The sequence below is a fragment of the Vigna unguiculata genome, chromosome 6, assembly GCF_004118075.2.
Source record: "Vigna unguiculata cultivar IT97K-499-35 chromosome 6, ASM411807v1, whole genome shotgun sequence".
NCBI classification, from domain to species: Eukaryota; Viridiplantae; Streptophyta; class Magnoliopsida; order Fabales; family Fabaceae; genus Vigna; species Vigna unguiculata.
The window spans coordinates 27,014,474-27,030,135 of NC_040284.1; the positions used below are offsets into that span (position 1 = coordinate 27,014,474).

The 15,662-nt window shown below is 37.8% G+C and overlaps 3 protein-coding genes across 5 annotated transcripts; 2 read left to right on the top strand and 1 right to left on the bottom strand.

Moving 5' to 3' along the window:
- The first annotated feature begins 221 nt into the window (after positions 1 to 221).
- LOC114187833 (cinnamoyl-CoA reductase 1) lies at positions 222 to 2,101 on the top strand. Of its 3 annotated transcripts, none has more exons than XM_028076211.1 (3): positions 222 to 504; positions 668 to 1,588; positions 1,703 to 2,101. In XM_028076211.1, exons 2-3 carry the CDS (start codon positions 756 to 758, stop codon positions 1,866 to 1,868), a joined length of 999 nt encoding a protein of 332 aa, XP_027932012.1. In that variant the 5' UTR covers positions 222 to 504; positions 668 to 755; the 3' UTR covers positions 1,869 to 2,101. The 3 variants fall into 3 exon arrangements, with proteins under 3 accessions (XP_027932012.1, XP_027932013.1, XP_027932011.1); XM_028076212.1 differs by having other exon boundaries at positions 673 to 1,588; XM_028076210.1 differs by having other exon boundaries at positions 222 to 1,588.
- Positions 2,102 to 2,368: 267 nt separating this feature from the next.
- Positions 2,369 to 6,068, top strand: LOC114187832. The gene is made up of 2 exons (XM_028076209.1): positions 2,369 to 5,109; positions 5,856 to 6,068. The coding sequence occupies exon 1, from the start codon at positions 3,786 to 3,788 to the stop codon at positions 5,106 to 5,108; it is 1,323 nt and encodes a 440-aa protein (XP_027932010.1). The 5' UTR covers positions 2,369 to 3,785; the 3' UTR covers position 5,109; positions 5,856 to 6,068.
- Positions 5,533 to 15,366, bottom strand: LOC114187831 (probable leucine-rich repeat receptor-like protein kinase At5g49770). The gene is made up of 19 exons (XM_028076208.1): positions 15,070 to 15,366; positions 14,715 to 14,829; positions 14,576 to 14,647; positions 14,292 to 14,366; positions 14,101 to 14,172; positions 13,825 to 13,986; positions 13,656 to 13,730; positions 13,220 to 13,291; positions 13,050 to 13,121; positions 12,851 to 12,919; positions 12,658 to 12,732; positions 12,493 to 12,564; positions 12,221 to 12,358; positions 11,594 to 12,042; positions 11,350 to 11,508; positions 11,131 to 11,267; positions 10,332 to 10,551; positions 6,621 to 6,853; positions 5,533 to 6,294 (listed from the first exon to the last, which is right to left on the bottom strand). The coding sequence occupies exons 1-19, from the start codon at positions 15,149 to 15,151 to the stop codon at positions 5,806 to 5,808; spliced, it is 2,838 nt and encodes a 945-aa protein (XP_027932009.1). The 5' UTR covers positions 15,152 to 15,366; the 3' UTR covers positions 5,533 to 5,805.
- Between the last annotated feature and the right edge of the window lie 296 nt (positions 15,367 to 15,662).

Consider the following 15,662-nt stretch of genomic DNA (forward strand, 5'->3'; position numbering starts at 1 on the left):
TTAAAGAGTAAAATTAAATAAATAATGTAAATATTAAAAAAAATTATAAAATTATACTATGCATTAAAAGAAATTAAAATTAAATAAATTAAATTTAAAATTAAATTTATTAATAAAATATCGTGAGACTTACAAGGTGCATGCACCAGTACAATACAAAGCAACATACTGTATTAAAATAAAATATTAATTTGGATTGCTGTAATGAAAATCCAGCTCTGCATGGATAGCTAGGGAACAAATTCAATGCCTTCTGAAACTGTTCTTCCGCCGCATCAGGTTCTTGCCATATTAAGTTATTAATAAAAACAAAAATTGATAATAAACTTCATAATTTCTTAAATTAAAAATTGAAAAGCTGAATATTTTGTACTGATTCATGAGCTCAACCGTCAAAAAACTGGTGCCGATGCCGCCGCTTCCAGCAGCGGTACTTGGCGGTGGATGTGGAAGGTAATCGGAGAGATAGGAAGAGTACAATACAAGAGGAAATTGTTGTGAAAGGTAACTTTCAAAGTACTTTTATGTATCAAACAAACACAACTTTTGACATTTATGCAAGTATTCCTTGGTTCGTTTTACAAATGAAGTAAAATTTGATGTTGATACCAAAACAGAAAGTGTGAAATTAGTTTCCTGTCACCTTCGTTTCACCCTGTAATCACAGTGCAGATTCGGATCATAATTTCATTCATTGCAAAAAAAAATGGTTATTTAAGGATCAAATCGTTCAGTAGAAAACCATTTCCATTCCCATGGCCACCGAAAACCCTGTCGACGAGGTTGTGTGCGTGACCGGCGCCAACGGTTTCATCGGTTCGTGGCTGGTTCGAACCCTATTGGAGAACCCAAACCATAGATACACCATCCACGCCGCCGTCTTCCCCGGCTCCGACGCCTCCCATCTCTTCACCCTCCACCCCGCCCCCGCCTCCCGTATCACCGTCTTCCCTGCCGACCTCCTCGACGCCGCCGCCATTTCCCGCGCCGTCGCGGGATGCTCTGGCGTCTTTCACGTCGCGTCCCCCTGTACGCTGGAGGACCCCGCGGACCCTCAAAGTGAGCTTCTAGAACCCGCAGTGCGGGGCACGCTGAACGTGCTCGAAGCCGCGAGGAGCGCGGGCGTGCGGCGTGTGGTGCTCACGTCCTCGATCTCCGCGTTGGTGCCGAACCCGGGGTGGCCGGCGGGAAGGGTAGTGGACGAAGAGTCGTGGACGGACGTGGAGTTCTGCAGGGCGAGGGGGAAGTGGTACCCTGTGGCGAAAACGATGGCAGAGAGGGCGGCGTGGGAGTTCAAGGGCGGTGTCGAGGTGGTGGCGGTTCTGCCGGCGACGTGTCTGGGTCCATTGCTGCAGCCGGAGCTGAACGCGAGCTCCGGCGTGCTGCAGAGGCTGATGATGGGGTCGAGGGAGACTCAGGAGTATCACTGGTTGGGTGCGGTGCATGTGAAAGACGTTGCTAAAGCTCATGTTTTACTCTACGAAACTCCCTCTGCTGCTGGTAGATATCTCTGCACCAATGGTATCTATCAGTTTTCTGGTTTTGCTGACTCTGTCTCTGAATTGTACCCTGAATTCCCAATCCACAGGTTTGATTCTTTGCTCCTTTTCTGTATAAGGTTCCTAACAGGTTTATATAGAATGCATTTTTAAGTTTTATTCGTGTAAAGCTACCAAATTCTCTGAGCAAGAACTACATGCAGGTTCCCAGAAGAAACACAACCTGGTCTGGTTCCATGTAAAGATGCAGCAAGGAGACTAATAGAGTTAGGCCTTGTCTTCACACCAATACAAGATGCTGTGAGAGAAGCAGCGGAGAGCCTTATAGCTAAAGGCTTCCTTCAGCGCTCACCCTCACAGAGTAATTAGTTTTTCTCGTCTGCAAAAGTGATTATCTTGATACAAGGGAGAGGTAATAATGGATTATGTCAAGCTTATCAAGGTATAAGTAGAGTAATTTATATCTTATTTTGTTATATTGATGCTATATCAAGGTTTTTGTAACTTAGTATAGTGTTGTCACAATGTTCATTTTATAAACATGGATTAGATTATGGTTTGGATTTAATTCCTTTAAAATAAAGATGTGTGTTAGGTGAAAAGTGGGAGTGCATTTATCTTGATTTGAATTAACTTACTACGTAATGCAGTGTCAAAATTAAGAATAGATATACTCATGTCACTTGATCCACTTTCCCTGAGAAGATTCAATCTTAGGAAAACCTTTGTTAATTGTTTATAACATCCCCAAAACCTACGATCATATGAAATTCAACAGGATTCTGGTTTTAGCAATATGATAATATAAAAGGGCAACATTATATAATCAGTCTTTTTATTTGACCGAAGAAGTATTATGCAAGAGAAAGATTATACATGAAGTCAAATCTACTTCTAAAGTGAAATAGTTTATAAAGAATCTGGGAATCTGGGAGTCATTTTCCACTTGCAAGTTTTCGAAACATTTGCAAGATGAGAATGACCATGTAAACAATAGTAATAATAGTCTAGATAATCCCCAGTGGAAAAGTTGTAAGACGTAGCTTGTGGTTGAAATGTTCCATACTTTGTAATTTATGTTGCAGTCTCCCATTTTTTGATATTTGCATGTTGACTAAGGAGGTCTCATAAATGCAATTTCCATTGATTACGGTGAAGTCCTTATCAGCACTTTTAATATTTAAACCATTAAACTAGAGGGGCTTTGTAGGCGTTCACCTCTAATCTTGAATCATAATTCCGTTAAATCAAGTTGCTATTCATATATGAAAACGATAGTTAGTTTGTCATAGGCTTTTACTATGCTCATGTATATACGAATAAAAGCATACTGTCAAATTATAAAATTTTTGCGTACAAAAACGACTGTGTAGAATGCTAAGATAAAATTGAATTCACTGTTGCTTTTAGACCCTGTTCTCGTCAATAATGGCTCCAGCTAATAATAAGAATAAATTGATGGAAGTATTTTTGTATAACGTTGAAGGCAAAGAAGGAAAATTCAGGGGAACAAAACGCTGTTTTTTTATTATGTAGTAATTCTAATTGTAATTATAATAATAATATAGTAAAAAGGAAAGAACCCCTCTTTCGTTCATTCGACTGATTGAACTGCAAACTGAAATTGGTTCGAAGAAAATATAAAAGAAGCATATTGTAGATCATTGTTAAGACCAGTAAAACATATGCAAAAGGGGACAACCTCCCATCCTTTATTGTTTGACAGAAGAAAGAACAAAGACATTGGAACAACTTATATTTCCAAAACGAAGTTCAAAAACCTTTCTTGATAACCATTTTTGAGAACATGCTAACTTGCAATGAATTCTTCATAAAACTTTGGTAATGAACTCAGAAATAAACAACTCAACCAAGGAGAAATAATATATAATAGGAAACGACATCTGCGATCAAATCTTTCGAGCAACCAAATTATCTGTTAAAATGTGTTTAGTAATGTGGCGTTGATATCGAATTCCAGGCCACAAAAAATGAGCTTGTGGGCGAGATCCGCAGATGGTGGTAAAGTAACAAGAACACGCAGGGGCTACAATTTCCCTACCATTAAGGGTCAAATCACGAGGCAGGTTTTAGTATTTACATTCCTAGAACGTCCACTCCGGCGCTTCACAATGACCAATGTTCATGTTCCACTGCTACAAACATGTACAGAACGTGGAACTATTTTCCCACCTTGGATCTGCATATCATTAAATTCCCTCCTTAAATTACACAAATTATTTGTTCACTTGCACATCTTTTTGTTCCTTTCTCTTCTAAGCCATTATGGGAAACGAAGCTCATGACCAACAATACTCAAAAAAGTTGCAAGCATTTGCTCACAGCCAAAAGCACAAGCTGAAGCCTATTATGCTACTCATACTCACCAACCTTGCCACCATTTACATCTTCACTGGTCCATTTAGTTTCTTGTACCACTCCTATACAAGTCCTGGTGACTCAAACTCTATCTTGCAGGAACTCAACTCCACCAAAGCTCAACTTGCTGCCACTCACTCACTCTTGTCTGAACTGCACCACAGACTCAACTCCTCTAACTTACTTGTCCAGGCACTGCTTATCGACCTTACGCGTCAACAAGAAAAGCAATCCAACAGTGCTGATCAGAATCAAGTGAGTAGGAAGTTATGGAATGATGAGCTTAGTTTTGCACTTGGCCCTCACAAGCTCCCTTTTGGGTACTCACCAATGATAGGGTCAGATGAGATTCACACACCTGTTGCAGCATTCTGCATGCAGCTCCATGAGGAGTTAAACCGATATATGAAGTATGAGATTGGAGGGGAGTGCCCTATGGATTATGAGCTTGCACAAAGGCTCATGCTCAAAGGGTGTGAGCCTCTCCCTCGTAGGAGATGCCACCCCAAGTCTCCTGCAAATTATGTGGAGCCAACACCTTTGCCTGAGAGCCTCTGGTCAACCCCACCAGACACCAGCATTGTATGGGAGGCTTATGCTTGTAAAAGTTATCAGTGCCTTGTTGACAGAAAGAACAAGCCTGGCTCATACAACTGCAAGAGTTGCTTTGATTTACAAGGGGAAGAGAGGAGTAGGTGGATCTTTGATGATGGTGGACTTGGTTTTGGAATAGACCAAGTTCTTGCAACCAAAGCTGCAGGGACAATTCGAATTGGACTTGACATTGGTGGTGGAACAGGAACTTTTGCTGCAAGGATGAGGGAAAGGAATGTGATCATCATCACTAGCACACTGGATTTGGATGGTCCTTTCAACAACGTCATTGCATCAAGGGGTTTGGTACCGATGCATATTAGCATCTCTCAAAGGTTTCCATTCTCTGACAACACACTGGACATTGTACACTCCATGGATGTGTTGAGTAATTGGATACCAGACACAATTCTTGAGTTTGTACTATTCGATATATACAGGGTGTTGAGGCCAGGTGGTCTGTTCTGGCTTGATCATTTCTTTTGCTTTGCGTCACAACTCAATAAAACTTACGTGCCTATGTTGGATCGAATTGGATTCAATAGATTGAGGTGGCACGTTGGAACCAAACTTCATGGTGGGGCTCACAAGAATGTGTTGTACATTTCATCCCTAATGGAGAAACCAATGACTTGAGGTAAGTGTATGAATGCATAAGATTACTTAGGGAAGTTTTTCTTTTATCACCTTGCGAGAAAATGTTAAGATCTTGACTAGAATGGAAGTTCTTCTAAATTTATATTGTACTGTTATCAAGATAACTAGTACTTCACTCCTACCAATTTCTTGCACTTGTGGTGACTGTAGTGAGTTTCATAATCTTCCAACCAAATTATGAGCAACCAGGACAATAGAACTGATTAATGACGATAAAGGTTTTGATACTTGGTGGCTAAGTACTGCAGGTTTTATTTTTGTTGAACTGAGACATTATCAAGAAAACATGTGGTGCCACTTATTTACAAATTAAGTAAATATTCTTTATTAGAAGTAAATTTTATGCATCCATTGATTAGATTACAGATGGTGTAAAAGAAAAGCCATTGAAATCATTCATAAATTGACAAACAAACCACGCCCATATACAAAAAAAAGGGTCTATATTCGTATGCTCCATATCCGAACCTATATTCTTTCTACATTTCACATCTTTAGAGGGAGAGAGAAGGAAAATAAATGATCTAAAAAGGAAACATGAACCATGATACAGACTTATACTTTGAAGCTAATAACTACCACAAACTCTAATTCTAAATTTCTACTTTACTTTTTTGGCCTAGAAATGCTAATAAACAAACGCGTCTTGACTTCAATCTTGAGAAAAATACTTAACTTAACTATGCTCACTTGTTGAATACAAATTTTCTGCACTTGAAACAACAGATTCATTGCTGTAAAGGTGGTCTTGTTGGGAACTCACTATACTCACCTCATGAAATCTATGACTGGATGAAGAGGATGCCGCTAATTCAGATGTTAGGTTCAAACCGAGAGATCGCAACATTTCTTCAATTTCTTTAACCACTTCACTCATTGTGGGCCTGTCGACTCCTGAATCTTGAAGACACTCCATTGCAAGGTCAACAAACTTCTCAAAACCCTGCAGTGTTGATCCTGAACAAATGGCTGGATCAATAATTTCGTGAAGACCATACAAGTCTTTTGTCTTATCTATTGTATTCCTGACCACTTTCACAATGTATTTCCCTCGTTCTATTGGCCTTTTTGCAGTAATTAGCTCCAGCACTAGCACTCCAAAACTATAAACATCACTCTTTTCAGTCAACCGCTGACTAGTATAATAATCTGGATCCAAGTAGCCCTGCATCAACAAATTGAACTCATTCTCATCAGTCATCACTAAAGTTCAATGAGATCTTCTTCAAGGAAAAAGATTTTAAACTAGATTTTGCTCCAGACAGATGATGTGTTTTCCATGTCTTGGTATGTGTTGCACTAAGAGCTTAGATGCTTACATAAACTCATGAGAATTCTCAATTCAGAAAAAAATTACATTAAAATTATTTTAAAACTCTGCAAAAGCATGCAATAAATGATATTCTACCTGCATGTATTTGAAAACTTTCAATCAGTTATTTGGCTGCTTATTTTATAGCAAAAACTCGTAGAAGATATATATTTACAAACCATTGTTCCTTTAACTTGAGTGGTAACATGATCATCATCATCTAAGATGGACTTAGAGAGACCGAAATCAGAGACTTTAGCATTATAGTTCTCATCTAGCAAAATGTTGTTTGACTTGATGTCCCTGTGTATAATAGGGGGATCAGCATGTTCGTGAAGATAAGCCAAACCCCTGGCAGTACCAAGGGCTACTTTCAGCCTTCTGCTCCAGCTCAACGTGATTCCACGTTTCCCTGCATATATCATATGATTGTTATTACTATTGGGTATCAGACCAGCAGCACAAACACTCAACTAAAATAGAGATGAGAAAAATAACACCGACAATAAGCAAGTCAAAATCAACTCACCAATATACTCAAATCCTATCCCTAGTGACTTTGAGCCTATAATAACCCATCAAGTTTCAATTCCTTGAATCCTTAACAAGCAACCATGCATTAAGTTCAAGAGTGTTAAGATTACTAATGAATCATGTTCTATTCCTAGATACAAGCTCTATTAGGTATTTAATTTTAGTTCTAGGTTCAAAAGAGATTTTTCAACACCTCCAGAATCACAAATCATGCATGGATGTCCAAACCAAAGCAAGCATTAAGCTTGGAATTCAAATACTAACATTGAAATGAAAAAACCTATGTATTAACAACACAAATTACACAAGAATTCAGTTTATTACATCTAATATCAACAATTAGGATTAGCTCTCCATGGTGGAGAACCTAACATTTACAATTAGAAGGGGAAAAAATGGAAACCAAAAAGAAGATGCAAATCCTCTCCCAAGGTTCTTGGTAGCCACTCCATGCTCCAATTGCGCCTTTCATTTACATTTCCATCTCCCAATCGCAACCCATCTTCCTCTCCAACCCCAAAAGGGGGAAAAACCACTATGAATGGAGGAGAAGACCCAAGGAGGAGTGGGAGAGTTTCCCAACACCCCTAGCAACTTCCAAAAGGCTCTCCAAGCATCCCAAAAGTGTTTCTCTATCGTGCAAAATGAGAAATCTCCAAAACCCTCGCGAGAAACATGTTTAAATATCCATTTTCGACATATCAACATTGTCACCGCCTGGCGCCATCTCAGTAAAATTGTGAAACAGGCAACTCCAGGGAGTCACCGCTTGGCGGCATTCCTCCACCGCCAAGCGCCGCTGGCCACTGCCTAATCACCGCCCGACGGTAGGTTTTACAAATTGAATGGCGCTCAACCCCACTTTTTCACCACTCAGCCTTGCGGGCGCTCAGCCTCACTTGCCACCGCTTAGCCTTGTGAGCGCTCAGCCTCACTTTCCACCGCTCAACCTTGTGCAATTTAACAACATACTGTACTTGAAGCATTGGGCGTGATTCCGGTGGCGCTCGACGCGAGTATTTACTTCAAATTGATCTTTTCTTTTCCAAAACATGCTCCCTCGAGTTCTTATTTGTTTTCTTCTGCCACAAATGCTTCCTATTAACTTATTTAACCCTCTCAAAATAGAGATTATAGGTAAAACCATCATAAAATAACTAAAATACAAAATCGTACAAAATACATTAAACTTGAAAATATAACAAGATAAAAACTAGAAAAAGAGTTGATTTATTCATGAAAATAAACACGCAAAAATAGGTAAAAATTGACGTTATCAGGAACTCACAGGCGGTACCCCTTCACATTGTCAGCATAGCCCAAACACTTAATTTTCCCTAGTTTCCAGTTCTACTCAAGCTTTGGATTCCTTGAACTGGTAACAACACATTTGACTTCCTCTTGACATAGTACACCCACGATCTTTTGGAGTAAACTTTGATCCTCCTAGGGATAACTCCGGTGATTCCTTCACATCAGAATGAACCAAGTCTTCTTGTGTTTTCTTTTTCTAGTAGTCAAAAATCTTCGATCTATGTTTGTTGGCTTATCACACAGTGCTCACTGCTCACGTAGAGGTAAAATAACCTTCTTGAGCCCGAGTAAGAGATTACGTTCCGCCTAGATTTGCAAACTTGGCTCTGACTTATACCCAAGTCTACGATGTCACATCAACACCACTTCTTCTTGACTTGTCGATGCAACCATTGCATTAGCTTCCTACAACGTATCTCCCATAAGCACATACACATCTGCCATGATCTTCTGAGCTTTCATGACTTACCAAATCTCCTCTCTTCTTCACAGAATACCTCCATCCTCCAAGGTACTTGCCATACAACCTTGTGAGGTTGATGCCTCAAAGTTCTTTCCTCCATTCTTCCCGTGTCGACAATCTTTCTTGTCATGTTCTCTCTTGCCACAATGGTAGCATTTGAGATGCTTCTTACTTTGAGATCTATCATGAGACTGACTCCCATTAGATCCAAACTCTGTTGATCTACCTCTCATCATCACCAAAGCCTGCGTTTGGTTTGAACTTTCCATCATATCTACTATGTTTCTTCACCTGGATTCTTCTTTAAGAATTGCTTCGGCGACATCCTCAAAGTGTAGACGACCTTCAATATTATTATTTGTAATATTGATGATGAGTTGATCATAAGAGTCAGGTAAACTCTACAATAGAAGCTCCATGCGTTCATTTTCAACTATGTTGAAATTTGTCGCTGATAGTTGGGCAAACAAAGTGTTCAAGTGGTTGATGTGGCCTGTCACCATCGTGGACTCACTCATTCAAAGAGTGTAGAGTTTCCTCTTCAAGAATGTTATCATGTGAAGAGACTTTGCCTCATAATTTTATGATGGCATCCCTCTTCAAGAATATTCTTGTGTGAAGAGATTTCGCCTCATATAATTTTATGAGGGCATCCCAAATCTCCTTTGCTATGTCTTTGTCTACCACATTGGATACTACCGAATCTGCCATTGCTAAGTACAAATTCACAATGGTGTTGTTGTCAATTTTTTTCCACTTTTGATCCATCATTTCTGCAGGTTTTCCTTCAATTGCAACTATGCAATTGTCCTTTCTCAAAGTTGCCTTCATCTTTAATTTCCTCCACAACGAGAAATTATTCCCGTTGAACCTCTCCATGTCATATTTTGTGGCCATAGTTTTTGAAACCAACTTATGCCCAAGCCCATGCGGGTTTTCCTTCAATTGCAACTATGCAATTGTCCTTTCTCAAAGTTGCCTTCATCTTTAATTTCCTCCACAACGAGAAATTATTCCGTTGAACCTCTCCATGCCATATTTTGTGGCCATAGTTTTTTAAACCAACTTATGCCCAAGCCCATGCCCCGTTGAAAGAAGAGAATAGAAAATGGGATGTGTGGTGTGTTAAATGGGGGGGAGGGGTGGGGGGGGGGGGCATGTGGTTTCTTTTATAACTACCAAGCCATGCCCCCAAGGATGTTCCCACCTATGTGGGACATCTTTCTTCAAATTACTTATAAGGTACATTAGATACCGAGTTATGAATTTGACATATGTTATTTAAGCAATCATTTACAGATTTGAATATAATATTTATAAGAATAGAAACACTGGAACTTGGATTTGAGTAAGTTAATTATTATTTCAGAAGCAGATATAGTTTAGTGCCTTGTCAATGTCCTCTGGATGAAGCTTAGGAAACATGAATAGTGAGCACTGGCCAAAAGATGAATGTATGTAATGCAGGGAAAATATTCCATACTAATAATACTCATATAATATGTGATGTAACTAATAAACTGGATATATATATATATATATATATATATATATATATATATATATATATTATACGTACATGTGAGAGCATCCTTCAAAGTTCCATTAGGAACGAACTCGTAAACCAGCATTTGTTCTTCGTGTTCAAAGCAGAATCCCACAAGCCTAACCAGATTTTTGTGGTGGACCCGGGAGAGGAGTTCAATTTCAGCTTTGAATTCTTGCGCTCCCTGCTTTGACTCTTTTTGAGCTCGCTTTACGGCTACAACTTGCCCTGTGGGAAGAGTTCCCCGGTAAACCTGTCAACATTTACTTATCAGTTTATTGTTAGAAGTATATAGTTAAATTTCTGTCAATAAATGTATAACACGTTCTTGTTAAATTTGTTGCCAATGAGGGAGTAGCATGTCTCTGTTAGTGGTAGCTTCAAGCTCCATGTGCATGCAATGATTAGAAATGTGGGAGAATTAGAATAAGGAACCATCGGAGGAGATCTTCCACAAATTAATCACTATGTGGCTAATTAACAAAATGTTTAACTCATTGTATTATGAATATTATTGCAATTCAATTGAGTTAACTTATAAAGCATTCACAAATTATTATTTATTAGTATGAGTTAACTTATATGTTTAACTCTCTTATATGTTATAATTTGGTCTAATCTCTAGTCGATGCACGATTTTTAACATTATGGTCTTGTAAATCATACTAGAGCAGTATTATGAAAATAAGTATAGGGTGAGAAGTCTATGACCAGTCATGTATGGTTGCAAGGTTGAACTTTGTTGTTCTCTTAAAAATAGTTCTCACCCATCATTATGTATTTATTCATAACTCGTAGCAGCACATTAAAGTTAACAAGAAACAATAAAGACCTTTCCATAACCCCCTGATCCAACATCATTGGCTTGTGAGAAGTTGTTTGTGTATTTCTGAATTTCCTTAAAAGAGAACTGCCTTGGTGCTTTTAACTGAGGGGTGCCGCAGTTGCTTTTATTGGGATCCCAGTTTCCTGCATTTTTTTTTTGCGTAAATTAATATAAATCAACTTAATTCCATGTGGCTGTTCAGGAATTGAGTTTAGAATTATTTACCGAAAGGATTGCTTCGAGATATTGCTCTTTCTGCCCTTCTCCTCTGGCGGAAAGCATAAAAACCTGCCAGGGCTAATAACAGTAGCAACAAAGAAGAACCTCCAATTGCTACTCCAATAATTATTGCAGAGTTTGATGAATTACTTGACTGCTTAGGTCCTTCATTGTGAGAAGAAGATAGACAAATTAGTGTGAGTATTTCTGTGTCTAGATAATGGGGTGAAAAAGTTAGTAGTATAGTTACCTTCAACATGGTTTCCTGTAATAAAATCAAATGCACTATATGCACTTAGGTTGCGCAGCAAAAAGCTTATATTAGATTTGTCTAGTTGGCTGAAATGATTTTGGTCTAGTGGGAAAATTTGTATGATAAATTCAAAGCCCCGAAATGGATCTTTAGTTGAAGGGATTAGAGAAACTGAATCGACAGGTTGATGATGATATTGAAATTCATGCATTAGAAATTCCTCCAGGGTTGTTGTATTGCTCCATTCAAAATAGGAAGGGGCTCTGCAAGTCCAAGTTCCTGTATATGGATATCCACATTTGCAGTTGGGACTGAGAGTCTGATCCGGGCTGCAGCTACCATGTTGACAGTTATTTTGTTGTTTTGTATCGAAGATATCCAGGTTGGTGCAGTAATCCTCCATAGTTTCTGGTCCTGTTTCTGTGCAAACCGGGTTGTGTGCGAGCCTGCAGACAAAAGTTCCGTCAATATTCAATAGTTAGTAGTTCAGTCATCTAAAAGAGCCAAAAAAGAAAGACCTGTAAATATTGAATCTTATGCTTAAAAAGAGGGCTAAACTTATATTGAGGTGACAAATAAACTATGTACGAAAAAGGCCCAGAATCATTAAAAAGTATGGCTTACATTATCCTGATATGTGGGGGATCATTTGGTTGCTTATAGTCCTGAATTGAATTTGACCTCAAATCTATAAGTTGCAGTTGTTTGCTATAGTTGGTTCCAATATCCAAGGTTCCACCAAGGTGGTTGTTTTTCAGCACACTGTGAATATGTTACATGTCAGGGTATTTGTCATGTATGTTTCTTCAAAAGTGATGAATATGGAACAATTTTACATTTTTTTTTTCTGATAGTGAAGACTGTAAGATGATTAATCATTAAGACAGGTGACTTACACATTCTGTAAATTGGCAAGGCTGAATAAAAAATTCGGAATTGTTCCAACTAGGTACAAATTCTCCATTTGTCTGCCAGTCATCATAAGAGTAAAAATTATTGAAGTGAGGAAACCACATACATGGAGAACTCAAGAGTGAAACAAGTGCAAAACAAAGACATACAATGTTGTTAAACTCTTCAGATTCGAAAGCCACAGTGGAACGTTTGACTCTTCAAAGCTATTATTGCTCAGATCCCTTCAAAATAGATTTTGAAGAATTAATCCATTTGCCACACAAGAAACATTCATTTTGAATAAGAAAGGCTGATTAATAATGTTAGAAAACTTCCACAAACGAACACTTTGTTACTAACAAGTATCTTAGGGAGTTCATCCCAGTAAGGTTTGGCATGGCACCTTCCAGCTTATTGTTGGATAACAACCTGAAAAAAGTAAGAAGTATAAAACCAAAAATCTTTCCGTACAAAGATTGAATTTCCCCAGCTACTGATACCAAAATATGGATAAAGAAGAATAAAACTGTAGTTGGCACATTATAATTTAGGTGCTAACAGGTCTGTGACACTGATAAGGTTGTTGAGGCTCTGAGGCACATGTCCATTCAGTGAATTATTTTCAAAGCGCCTGCTAGCCACAAAAATACATTTAAGCATAAAAGCATCAAGCAAAAATTCTAAAGAAAATTCCTTTTGAAGATTTAATATGGTTATACAGTCACTCACACCACTGTCAAACTCGTAACTAGCCCAAGCGTTTCAGGAATGCTGCCATCTAGATGATTGCTGTGAAAAATCCTGCCAGTAAACGTGTATGAGAATGTGTTAGAAAATGTGTTGTCAACATGTGTTTGCGTGCATGCAGGGTAGATCTATTACTCTCAAGAATTTCTTCCCCAACAACCATTCATCTTCAGAAAATGCACTAGGAAGGAAGACTATGTCTAAAGATGTAAGTGTTTGCATGTCTGTTCATATATTTTCACTTTGGTCACATGAAGTTTCTGACATGTGACAAGTTAATTTTATTGTTTCTCAAGTTTCAACCATATTTCTACACCAGTGAGTGCTCCGTGTACAAATAAATGAAAGAGGGAAACTTTGCATACTGGTTTAATCATATTCAAAGGCTACAAATGATAAATCAAAGGACAACTCTTACACATGTATCAGAGCCATTTTCGAGCTAAAAAGTTTCGGAGGAATTTGTCCTGAAAGCCTATTCTTCCCAAGATGACTGCAGACAATATTACAAATATGTTGGATGCATTCATTGCCTGAAGAAAAATCATTGATAAAGAAAAACTGGAAGCTGGAGAGAATTGATGTACAAGTGCAATGCATTGTATAACATATCAAGACCAGGGGTAGTGTCACTAGATACAGGGATGGATCCATCAAGCTGGTTGTCAGCTAAATCCAGCCAAGTAAGATTTGACAGATTGCCAATAGAAGGTGGAATTAATCCAGCAAAGTTGTTGGAGTTTAAAGATCTGCCATAAGAAGTTTCTGTTTTAGTATTTACCCAAGAATTCAACTTACCACCAAAAGGGTATTATTTGAGTTGTCTTAAAAAAAATAAATGAACAGCAAAAAATAAATCTTACAAGACTTCAAGTTGTTGCAGAGATCCTATTGCATCTGGAATACCACCAGTAAAACCACAACCAACAAGAGTTCTGGAAGATATTGAGAAAGTACCAATGTTTGTGAGAAGTGTTTCACCATCATGAAAGGGTTGTTGCTGTTGGTAAAAGGATTGACATATAAACTTGACAAAAAACCAATACTTCCTTACAATTTCGTTAGCTTCTTCAAGTTTCCAATTTCTCGTGGAAGTGGTCCTGTTAGTCCCCTATTGTATGAGAGATCCCTGGAGAAGGAGAAAACTATTAGGAAACAAACAGTGAGCTATTCATGAAAAAAGGACTCTAAAGAGAATTATGATTCATTTGTAAACTCTTGGCAATCACATAGCCAAACATATTCTCAAGGATTTCGCAAACCTTTTATGATCTTTTTAATCCTTTTGTAAACCAGTTTATTATATATGATTCTCTCAATCTAAATTCAAATGCTTACAGATTATCCAATTCAGAAAGTGATCCAATATCTCCAGAAAGCTGGCCGGTCAAACCAATATCTGTTAATGATCTGCAAAAGTATATATTAATAAAGGAAACAAAGTAAACAAAAGAGAATCAATCAAAAGTAACCTTACATGGAAACCACACGTGAGTATCTGCAGTTAATGCCATACCAACTGCAAGGATCTGAACCCTCCCAGTTTGGAATTTGGCCTTGCCAAGACTCACTCAGAGACTTCAGAACTTCAACTGCATGAGAATTTTACGTTGAAAAGCCAAATTATATATTTCATTCATTGAAGACTTCAATCTTAACACATACAAATATATCCAAACTTTTGAATAAAGTTGGGCATGCATGCCAGAAGGTAAGACTTATATCATACATGTTGAAGGCTTCTCAGTTCTCTCTATTGCATGAAGAATATGATGCATATTTTACCAGTTTCTGAATTTGAAGATGGAAAACATAGTTAAATCATAACTTACGATCTTTGGTAATATCTTGTGCCACTGCAAAGAACAAACAGTTGAAGAAAAGCAACAGTGGTATCAGTATTCTTCCACCCATTATGAATTAACTTGAAGCCAAACTCCAAGTTTTGCCACTTTCATAAGAACATCATAGAGCTGAATAACAAAATTGTGCTCTGTATTATCACACCACTCACCACCTTATCCACTTATAGAAAAGTTAATGACACGAAAAATCGATTTGAAGTTTTCATCTTCTTCTTCCTGTTTTGTCATAAATTCATAACCGAGTCAATGACTTTGATCTTGAAATTGAAATGGCTGCAATATTACACACATGTCGTTATATTGTTTGAAAAGAGAGCACAGATATTATTCATTAAACATGCACTATTTATTACTGTTATTCTTTTCGACAATGATATTTTGATTAGTGTATTTTGACAACTTTTTCTTACAACATGAGGTAACATTCTTTAAGTAATTTTAGAATATTAAGAATGAGAAAATAAAAAAAAATGAAAAATCACTTAAAAAATGCTTCCTAAAATTATAAGAGAAAATTGTCAAAATTTAGTAGTCAAAAAATTATTTTCCAGGTGAAAAAT

Excerpts from the sequence above, each read along its gene's own strand:
- LOC114187833 (XM_028076210.1), top strand. The coding sequence starts at position 756 with ATGGCCACCGAAAACCCTGTCGACGAGGTTGTGTGCGTGACCGGCGCC. Across the intron at positions 1,589-1,702 it reads CCTGAATTCCCAATCCACAG|GTTCCCAGAAGAAACACAAC; the intron begins GTTTGATTCTTT and ends AACTACATGCAG.
- LOC114187832 (XM_028076209.1), top strand. The coding sequence starts at position 3,786 with ATGGGAAACGAAGCTCATGACCAACAATACTCAAAAAAGTTGCAAGCA.
- LOC114187831 (XM_028076208.1), bottom strand. The coding sequence starts at position 15,151 with ATGGGTGGAAGAATACTGATACCACTGTTGCTTTTCTTCAACTGTTTG. Across the intron at positions 12,359-12,492 it reads CTTGCCAATTTACAGAATGT|TGTGCTGAAAAACAACCACC; the intron begins GTAAGTCACCTG and ends ACATATTCACAG. Across the intron at positions 6,854-10,331 it reads TTTGAAGGATGCTCTCACAT|GGAAACGTGGAATCACGTTG; the intron begins GTACGTATAATA and ends TGATATATGCAG.